The 11,202-nt window shown below is 33.0% G+C and overlaps 1 protein-coding gene across 1 annotated transcript; it reads right to left on the bottom strand.

The window, feature by feature from the left end:
- Nucleotides 1-1,879: 1,879 nt before the first annotated feature.
- Nucleotides 1,880-10,143, bottom strand: LOC148954637 (fatty acid-binding protein-like). Its single transcript, XM_089086662.1, has 4 exons — nucleotides 9,988-10,143; nucleotides 7,647-7,816; nucleotides 3,747-3,848; nucleotides 1,880-1,980 (listed from the first exon to the last, which is right to left on the bottom strand). Exons 1-4 carry the CDS (start codon nucleotides 10,055-10,057, stop codon nucleotides 1,930-1,932), a joined length of 393 nt encoding a protein of 130 aa, XP_088942788.1. The 5' UTR covers nucleotides 10,058-10,143; the 3' UTR covers nucleotides 1,880-1,929.
- Nucleotides 10,144-11,202: the final 1,059 nt, after the last annotated feature.

Genomic DNA, 11,202 nt, shown 5'->3' with positions numbered 1-11,202 from the left:
TCAGGAGGGATGGAGTTCCATAGTAAAATAGATTGATAAACAGGAGACCTCTGACCTGCTGTCGATGAACGCTTAGGTAAAATGAACCTGCGATAAGAGCTGCGTAAAAAAGAAGAGTACCTACCTGAGCCTGACAGAAAGAAAAACTGCATACAACCATATTGCATTATAACACTGCACTATAATTGCAATTTTGATAATATCATGAAAATAGTCTGGTGAGTCAAATGGTGACGAATCGATACAGTTTATTACACAATAATGTAAATTGTGGGGGGGGGGGGAGTGTGGAAAGTGGGACCTATGCCCCTTAAATTTTTCAATCTTCCCCCTAGGTTCTGAAAAATACCTTTTTAGGATTATATTTGTTTAAAATGTCTTTACTTGGTATTTTCATAAAAAAATCCATAAAACGACAAAATTGTTGTTTCATGCACCCCCTGGAATTTGAAAATATATTCCCCAACCCCTATTATTTTCGTGAATTTACGCCACTGATACTACATTGTAACCATTGTAATATTACTCTAATTTATTAATAAATAATATAAAAATATGAAAATAGAATCGATTTTTCTGATCCATTTGCTCAGATCACCGCAAAGAAGACGCAATATTTTTCTGTATTTTCGAGTGCTCACAGCTAAAAAAAACAGCGCAACACTTCAGTATTTTTATTCGTTAATAAGTATGTTCTAATGTGTAGTTTTTTCATGTCTACCTTCATAAGCGTACCTATAAACCTTTCTAATCTACCTTCTTTTTCTAGGATTCAGATATGAGTAGCCAGAGGCAACTACACAAAGAGGAGATTTTCAAAATACTAGAAAGAGATAAGAAGCCTTCTGACCTAAGCAAAGGTGAGGAAGGAGCAGATGCAGGCCCGGAATATCAACCATTTAATGAATGAAAAGATGTCAACGACATTATGGCAGCTGATACTCATGAAGAGGAGCCAGAGGGGGGGATTCAAGATGGAGAAACAGATGAAGGTTCTCTCAATCTTAAAGAAGATGAAATGCTACTGCCGAAAAGATGGGAGAGGCCTGCTGGTTTACATGTTGGCAGAGATAAAAACAATAAAAAGATAATATGATCGGAACAAGCACCTTTATCTTCTCGGACAAGGTCCCTGTTTACCTCTAACTTACCTGGTGTCCGAGGTCCATTTAAAGTAAGTCAGGAGATTTCTACGGAAGGCGCATAGGCAGTTTTTTTTTTTATCAAACTTCTATTGCTATACAAAACGAAATTAATGCATCTATTGGTCATGTCATTCTATTGAGCTTACAAGCAAGGATGTATAAGGGAAATTTGTCCTGTTAGTAGCAATTTTTTTAATAGTTATATACAACCAATATTATCGTAATTTTAATAATACCTTGAAAACAGCCTAGTGAGTCTAATGGTAATTAATTAATACAATACACAACAGCGTGGTGTCAGTTGGGGGGTGGCCAGGAGACCTGTGCCCCATAGATGTTTTGCCCCCCCCTATATTCTACAAATATCTTTTTTGGGGGTATTTTCTTTGAAAATGCCTTGTTTTGAATTTTCAAGGGAAAAACTGAAAAAACCACAAATTTGTCGTATTATACCCCCCTCCCCTCCAGTCACGGGTATTGAAAAATAGTTTACAAAAAGTACAAACTATTTAAATTGTTTTGAAAAACAAGGTGCTTATCTCATAAAGAAAGTTCTACCCCTCCCCTGAAAAGTTTTTGGGCACTTGTCCTCCCTGAAAAAATTTGAGATGGTATCCATGTCTTGAACTTTTAATACTCTGATTCTTTTGTCACCTTACTTCAGACAAATACATGGAGCTATAGAATAGCTTAACAGTAATAACAAAAAAAGCTATACAAGTTAAAAAATAAAGTTAAAATGGAAAATATTTTATTTAGGAAATTTAATAAAAATGTGAATATTCTATTCCTTCTTGTAGTGACGCTTGGCAACAATACTTCCTCTGGTAATTGTCTGGAAAAAGAATATGTTGGTTTTTTACATAGAGCTAGCATAGTTAAACTTAAAACCATGAAAGCTGTGTGGTATCAAATATAAGGTTTTGGAATCAAGGGTTTATTCACTCCTCGCCGCCTATATATATCTAGGGGTGCCATTTTTTTTATCATGCGTGCTAACTAAGCCTACGCCACGCTGAACATCTTTGTTTCATGCAGAGTAAATTTCTGCTATGCGTGGCTCGCCCCGCCTGATGCACACGTTATTAGAAAGGGAGGGCCTTCTTGGTTGGAATCCAATTAAAGCTGTTTAATAGATGTAAACAAAATAAATTATTTGAAAGGTCATTGTTGATTGAAAATTTGGATAAATTTGTAACTAAGTGTTGCATAATTTTTCTTGTACTTACAAAAACTAACGTGGCATAAATTGCAAAAATTTGGAGTTCATTAAAAAAAAAAGTATAAAATATTGAAGCTTTCTATGGGGGGAGGGGTGGGCTAGTTGCTATCGGAACTTAAAAAATAGCCTCCTTATTTAGAAAAAAATTGGAATAATTATAGTTAAACATACCGCCATTCTGCTGGTCAGTGCAAAACACGTATCTGCAATTTTTTCCAGAAATAGCTTTAGCGCATTTTGAGACGTGCTAATTAGTTCAAGAGTTATAATGATGGGTATCATGGTTTAAAGTCTTAACACCTGTAAAACTCAGAATATTTATATTTGATTTCGCAAATTTTTCCGACCCTCCTCAGCAATCCAAAAACCTGTAGATTTAAGTTTCTCTGTACAAAGGGAAAAATCATCCATTCAATTTCCGTTTTATAAGAGGATCAGTTACAACAATTTATATTTGATTTCACAAATTTTTCCGATCCTCTTCAGCAATCCAAAAACCTGTAGATTTAGGTTTCTCTGTACAAAGGGAAAATTCATCCATTCAATTTCCGTTTTATAAGAGGATCAGTTACAACAATTTATAGATAGTTTCATCATAAAAGAAATATTTAAATATTTTTTATATAGAAATATTTTTTATTTCTATTTATATATAAATAGATATTTTTTAGATAGATAGATAGATATAGATTATATAGAATAGATAGATATAGATTATAAATATTTTTTATTTCTATATATTACATATAGAAATATTTTTTCTCGATAAAACTGTCTTTTTTTTGGTTGATTTTTCATTTACATCTGCTTCCATGAACCAGACATGTTTTTTTGTAGTGTTCTGTTCTCTTTTGTAACAAAACACTAATTTGTTATTTTTTGTTTTGTTTTCTTTTTCTGTATTTTTCTTTCGTAGTACGTTATGTAGGTAGGGAGGTTCAAAACTTCAAACACCTCTTACCTCAATGCCTCAATGCAGTTCCAATGGGTTTTTGGAATGCCCCAATGCCTCTTACCTCAATGAAGTGAATAAAAATTTGGTTAATAGAACAAGAAACACTTCTTGAAAATGGAGCTTTCTGACATCCTGCCTCTCACCTCATGTCAGTTCTAAGGTGTCGATTTTCTCACAAAGCCAAAAAAAGGAAACAAAATTGATTTGACGAAGTTAAATTACTATCCATATGAAAAAAATGACTTTTTAAGGATATTTTAATGACATTTTGTTTTTTTAAGTAGTTTAAGCATAAATATGTTTATTGTTGGATGCACGCATACATACTAAATACACGAGAAAAATTTGGTGATAGAGAGAGAGAAAGGAAAGCATAATGGGAAAGGGAATTAGTTAGAGAAGAGAGAGAAAAAGTTATACTTACGACTGTTAATTCATCTCCATTGAATTCACGAACGATTTTGGTTTCTCCTTTACCATCCTTTTCAATCTGGGTGAGAGTGTTTCCTTCCAAAGTATAAGTGCTCTAAAAAATGATATTTTTTTTTGTCGGAATAACTAAAAATACCAAGGACAGTGAAAATTGAATCTGATTGTTCCGATTTGAGAAGGCAACTATATATGTCTTTAAAACTTCGAAACATTTACTTTTTAATTTCCGTATGCAGTTATGCCGTTTTGGCAGTATTGGGCTTCAAATTTCAAAAAAAGAAGTGTGAGTGAAAAACGCAAAAAATCCTCAAAAAGCATATGGCAAAAACAACCTAAGAAAGTTTAGTTGTCTATCAATATAAATGCACTGTTAATGTTTGAACTTTAGTAAACGATAGGTATTGTCAAATTTAACTAATTAATTTTACTTACCAGTTTTCATGGTTCAAAGCAGCAATATATGGTGCCAAGTATGGTGCTTTCCTAAAGATTAAATAAAAAAACCAGTTTTTTAAACTGAAAGTAAGGAGCGACATTAAAACTTAAAACGAACAGAAATTATTCCGTATATGAAAGGGACTGTCCCCTCCTCAACGCCTCGCTCTTTACGCTAAAGTTGTTTATTGTTTTAAAAAATAAAGTTGTGTGACAAAGTCAAACTTTAGCGTAAAGAGCGAGGCGTTGAGGAGAGGACAGTCCCTTTCATATACGGAATAATTCCTGTTCGTTTTAAGTTTTAATGTCGCTCCTTATTTTCAGTTAAAAAACTTGTTTTTTTTTATTTAATTTTTGAACGTTTTTGAAAAAATGCAGGTTTTGATCTTAGCTCACCGTACATGAATAATTAAAACAAAAATTAATATTAATTTACTTTTATTTAGTTAAATGGCTTTCTCGAAATTTGTTTAATTTTATTTACGAACGTTTTTATTAGTAATAAATATACGTATATGAAAGGGACTGTCCCCTCCTCAACGCCTCGCTCTTTACGCTAAAGTTTTTTATTGTTTTAAAAAATAAAGTTGTAAGATAGAGTCTAACTTTTGCGTAAAGAGCGAGGCGTTGAGAAGGGGACAGTCCCTTTCATACACGGAATAATTTCTGTTGGTTTTAAGTTTTAATATCGCTCTTTACTTTCAGTTTAAAAAAAACTTATTTTTTTAATTTAATTTTTGAACGTTTTTGAATAAATGCAGGTTTCGATCTTCGCTCACCGTACATGAATAATTAAAACAAAATTTTCATATTAATTTACTTTTATTTAGTTAAATGGCTTTCTCGAAACTTGTTTAATTATATTTACGAACTTTTTTATTAGTAATAAATATACATAGATTATGAATTAACGTACTTAACGAACTTATATATTTATATATTTTTAATATGTTTATTAGGGTATTCGCCCCCTAGTCAATACCTTGCTTCTTAAGTGAAAGTTCGAATTTTGTTCCAATTCTTTAAAAATGACCGCTTAATCACAAAGGCCGTTAATTAGGATAAATAGCTCTTGTGAAAGTACTAAAAAATCTTTGTCTTAAAGAGCGAGGTATTGACTACGGGGTGAACCCAATAATATATGTAATATTTTCTGTTCGTTTGAAGTTTCGATTTTGCTGCTATTGCAGTTGAAATACTTGTTTTTTTATATTAAATTTCTGATCTTTTTTAAATAATGCTGGGAAGTCCGGCGTCCCCTTTATAGCAATGTCCCTTCCCCCATGAAAACTTCCTTCATGGAAAGATCCTCCCACATAACCCCCCACCCACCCCTCTCCCCCCCTACCAGGCAAAATCTCCCCAGAAAACCTCTGTATACATCCAAATAACCAAAATTATATGTTAACATTGGGTAAGTTTCAGCCCTCCCCCCGGGAATTTAGGGGGATTAAGTCATCCTAAAAGACATACTTATTATATTTTCGAACATGCTGAACAAAATGGCTATCTCAAAATTTTTATCAGGTGACTTTGGGAAAAAAATGAGCGTGGGAGGGGGCCTAGTTGCCCTCCATTTTTTTTGATCACTTAAAAAGGGCACTAGAACTTTTAATTTCCAGTCCAATGAGTCCTCCTACGATACTCGAGGACAACTGGGTCGATACGATCACCCCTGGGAAAAAAAAACAAAGAAACAAATAAACACGCACCCGTGATCTTTCTTCTGGCAAAAAATGCAAAATTCCACATTTTTGTAGATGGGAGCTTAAAACCTCTACATTAGGGTTCTCTGATACGCTGAATATGATGGTGTGATTTTCATTAAGGTTCTATAACTTTTAGGGGGTCTGCCCTCCTTTTTTCGAAAATCAGCCAAATTTTCTCAGGCGCCTAACTTTTGACGGGTAGAATTAAACTTAATGAAACTTATATATTTGAAATCTACAATAAAATCTGATTCTTTTGATGTATCTATTTGTATCAAAATACCGTTGTCTAGAGTTTCGGTTACCATTGAGCCGGGTCGCTCCTTACTTACAGTTCGTTACCACGAACTGTTTGACTACATAGTTTTCAAACAAGTGAAAAAAAAAATCTTAAAAAATTACGGTTATTATGATGAATGGACCTAAGACGGGTCCATGGACGATTGCACTTTAATGTCCTTGCCACTTCAAAGTAAATGAAAGATAGTCATTAGGGGAGGATAGATTGAGAAAAGGGGCAAGGGGAGGATGGATTGAGAAATTGAAAATATATGCAGTTTTACATAAATTGGTGTATATATGCGTCAAAGAGTAACTAAGGAGATACGAATATTTTATTATTTGTTCAATTTTGAAGATAACAATGTATGAAAAAATCAATACAGATGTGAAATTGTAAACGTCTTTAACAGGCTGCAATTTTTTTTCAAACGTTGTGGAACATTAGGCGCCATCCCGATCCCCGGATAAAGCCATTTGGAGAATACTGACAGCACTCTCAACTGGTTTTCTGTGCATCCTTGTGAGCAAGAGCGCTAACGAAAATAAGTCATTTTTTCATTCCATTCTAGAGTGAACTAGCTTTAAATACCGTTACTACCACCATTAATGCTTCACGGCGTTTACTTAACTTCACTTAACTAGCACTCGAAGCCAAAATGAGACAAAAAAAAGCCCTGTGGCCAAGCATAGACGAAGAAGTAGAATAAATGCCGGTGTTTGTTGTTTACTAAATCGTTTCAAACTGAAAACAAGTTGGTACAACTGGTTTGATAATTATCTAGTGTTATCTGTATTTTTTTTCACTAACAGCCTGGTACCATCATTTTAAAAAGGCTAACTGAACAACCAGCTTTGCAGCCTACGCCGTATTGGGAAGGGGAGGGTGGCTTTGACCCCTCTCCCTCTCCGAAATTTTTTCCAGACTCGTAAAAACGTAACAAATTGAATAACAAAAATTTGATGCGTTTTTTAAGCTTTTTGTAAGCCCCCCTCCCCCCGCCAAAAAAAGAACCCACTCTTGAACAAAAATCCTGGATAAGCCCTTGCTTGTGGCATAATAAACAAAATATGGACAGGATTGATGCAGTTTTTGATAGTGGCAGGTGTCAAAGTAAAAAGAAAGAAACTTGGGCGAAAGAGGTTTTGCTCTCCTTTAAAGTGTAGTTGTCTTTAGTAACCAACAGATCGTAAAATTTTAAATTTGTATGAACAGAAAGCGTTGTCAAGTTAAGTCAATAACGTTTGCTTATTTATTCTCATGGTTCAACATTGCAACACTGTGAAAAATATGGTACTGCCCTAAAAATTTCATAATTTCAAAACACCAAAATAAAAATCTTAAAAAACTATGGTTTTCAGGTATGAATAGACCCAATTTGGGTTCAGGTAGAAAAAAATGTTTTGATGTCTTTTATACTATGGACGTTACAGATTCAAAATAAATTTTAAGTAAGCAGCATCATTACCTTAACTGTTCTTCCATCCATGGCCTTTTCTTCTTGTTCTGCGCCAAGTTTAAATGTAATTTTATGCTCTTTCAAGCCAGATGTGATAATGTGGTAGGTGTCACCCTCAACTTTATATTCGACAGATGGGGACCATGCCTTGGCGGCTGTGCGGGTGGCAAAATCAATACCTTTAAATGATCCGAAAGGATTAATTTTGCTAGAGAACACAAGTTAGGTTAAAATATTATCTATTTTGCCGTCATTTTCAAAAAGGTAGGGTCAGGACACAAAACCAAACATTCATGTAACGCTTACCAAAAGTAAGTGGATATTTTTGTTTCATGAAATTAATCTTTTTTCGAAGCTTTGTTACATCGAAAGATTATCTATAACAAAACTTTCAAACAAAACATTGGTACTTTTAGTTTGAAAAAAAAAATCCCAAGTTATTAAATGAAAATACTTTTCAGAAAGACAGAATATTTATTACCAAATAAACCAAAAGTATCTCCCATATGGCACAAATATAATAGTAAGGTGTAAGATAAGAACTGCTAGCAATTTTCCATGTTTCAAAATTACAGAAGAATTTCTTGTTTCTTATTCATACCGATAACTATCAAGCACACAAATCATACTAAGAGGCTCATTTTTAGTCAGTATATCAGAAATACAAAAAAATGTAACATTCAAAAGAACTAGAAATCAGTGAAAATTGGATGAAATTACGAATATTTGTTTCTGAATCCTGATTATCACGATTACTAATTACACGGTGTAATTTTATTTTTTTTTGCAAGTAATATTTGGCATAACCATATAGTATACTATATATATAGAAATATATATATATATATATATATATATATATATATATATATATATATATATATATATATATATATATATATATATATATATATATATATATATATATATATATATATATATATATATATATATATATATATATATATATATATATATATATATATATATATATATATATATATATATATATATATATATATATATATATATATATATATATATATATATATATATATATATATATATATATATATATATATATATATATATAGTTCTGACACATGATCCCATGGTCAGGACTGAAATCGTAAGTTTTTGGGGAAAACCTCAAGAAGGGTTGGCCTTGTTGCTTAAAAGAAGCAAAGGAAAAATTTTAATATATATCCCCTCCGCGAAGTCAAAGTCTTGGGTACATTCCTTTCATACTCACTGGGAAAACATTGGTTCCACCTACAAACCTTCTCTATATGCAGTCTGCCTTAAGGTTAATTTTCCCACTGAAACAAGGGATTTTATGACAAGTCCCCACAGTGGCATATCCAGGGAAGGGGGCAAGGGGGGCGTGCACCTCCTCCTAACGTAGTCTAAAGTAGTATAATTTACTTAATTAATGCAAGTTTGCGTTAATTAAACTTGCTCCTAACGCAAGTTTATTGGATCAACCTCTTTCGCCCCCCCCCTAAAAAAAATAATACTGGATCTGCCCCTGAGCCCCCAGCTGTAATTTGCCACAAAATTAAAAGATATTTAAATAATTAGATTCATTAGTCTCAGATTTGTCCATTCACTGAGCCGAAATTGTGTTATTACTTAGAGTTTGTCTTAGAGAAGGATCTAAACTTGCTTAAAGAAATAGAAAAATTGGCAATTTTTCAACAGTTTTTAGCCCCCATTCCAAGTATTTTCAATATAACTTTCATAGCTATGTGTATAATTTATACTTTTGATATTAATATATTTTACAATTATGTATTATATTATAATGTATTCATTTATACATTGTATTTTTATATACAAATTTTTTATTATATTTACATTTTCAACATTAAAGAACAATGTACGCCAAACTTCAAAAATGTAATTTGGCGTTTTGTCGATAAAATTTCTGAGGTATATTGATCAAATTTTGTGTTTTGTCGATGTGTTAAAACCATACGAGGGAAGAGAAAGAAAATACAATGAAAACGGACAGTGAAAATAAACATTAAGGCAAATTGTCCAAAAAAGGATAATTATTTACCAACTGCCTTAATGTAGTCATCGAGAGGGGGAGGGGTGGCTGGTTGCCCTCCGATTTCTTTTGACTCTTAAAAAGTGAACAAGAACTTTCAATTTCCAATCAAATGAGCCCTCTCCGAAGTTTATACGAGTTTCCCTTCCATAAGAACTATATATGCCCCTAGAGCATTACTCATAACGCCTGCCTCCAGACCCAGGGGGGCTGCGTCGACACAAAAATTTTTCTTATCTGACCTTTGAACTATTTTTAATTAAAAGGCAAATTGTCCAAAAAAGGATAATTACTTACCAACTTCCTTCATGTAGTCATCGAGATTTTCGCTCTTGATGTGCTTGTATTTTCCACTCCAGTTAGTCATTTTGATTTGTTGTACAAGCTGCTTCAACAAAAGCTTACAAAATACTGTTTGATCTCCAGTATTAATCCAAATCTTAAATACTAATTTCTTTTTCTTATCAATCGTGCGATTGTCTTTTGAAGTTTACACTATTTCTGTGAAAATAAACTTATGAAGCGTCTCTAAGTGAGAATATTGTTCACCCTTGAACCTATAATTGGATTTTTGGAACCTGGATTAAGAAAATGCTATTACTAACCCACAGTAAAACAAACATTTATGATGTATATTCTGAGGTTCGTTATAATAATAGGCTCTAGAGGTTAGCTAATGGGAAACTTAGCAGAATAGTTTATTAGAAATAAACGCAGAAAATTAATAAAAATAAATTTTAGAAAATGAATGGAAATAAATAAAATAATTGCAGAAATCAAATACAAAAAATCAATCAGCAAGATATCAAAAGCTAAGCTTCTGGTGATGTAGTACTAATGAGGGGGCAGCTACTTTCATAAATCATGTACACCATGTGGCGGTGCCTAGCGTGATGGAAACTGTGCCAAGTGTGGCAGAACTGTGAGGTTCTCGTGACGTTCTGAAATGTACACCATCTGGCCTAAAGGGGGCGCTCCTCGGATACTAAGAAAAGACAATACAAATAAATAGAATCAAACATTTATAGCAGTAGCGTAATTCCGTCAAAATCCTCAGGGGCGGGGGGTCAAAAATGGAGCCAATTTTCCAAATTAGGTGATATGACAGTGAAAACTAAAAAATGAGCCATATAGTACCGTAAAGGTAAAGATATACTAAAGGAAACTAAGCCGTTTTTGTTGATGCGGTCTTATCTTAGTTTCGACAAAATTTCTGAAGAAACTAAATTTCAGCTGAAGGGAGTTGGGGCCAGTTCCCCTCCCTACCCCTTAATAAATTTCTTCCCTGATTTACAGCCGAATGAATTTCTTTTAATCAAAAAGTTCGTGGTAACGAACTGTAAGTAAGGAGCGACTCTTGATAATTGTAATCAAAAATAAAAATGGGATTTTGATGAAAATATGCCTATTAAAAGAATCGGCCGTTCGCGGTGATTCTAAACGTGCAAAACTTAACAAATTTAAGATTATTCGTCAATATTTAACAGACTAACGACATTTTTCTATTTTTGG

This window comes from Artemia sp. Qi Xiang Cuo, chromosome 3 (genome assembly GCF_049724085.1).
Source record: "Artemia sp. Qi Xiang Cuo chromosome 3, ASM4972408v1, whole genome shotgun sequence".
NCBI classification, from domain to species: domain Eukaryota; kingdom Metazoa; phylum Arthropoda; class Branchiopoda; order Anostraca; family Artemiidae; genus Artemia; species Artemia sp. Qi Xiang Cuo.
Note: the sequence above shows the minus strand (reverse complement) of the source record. Positions and strands in the feature narration are given on the sequence as shown.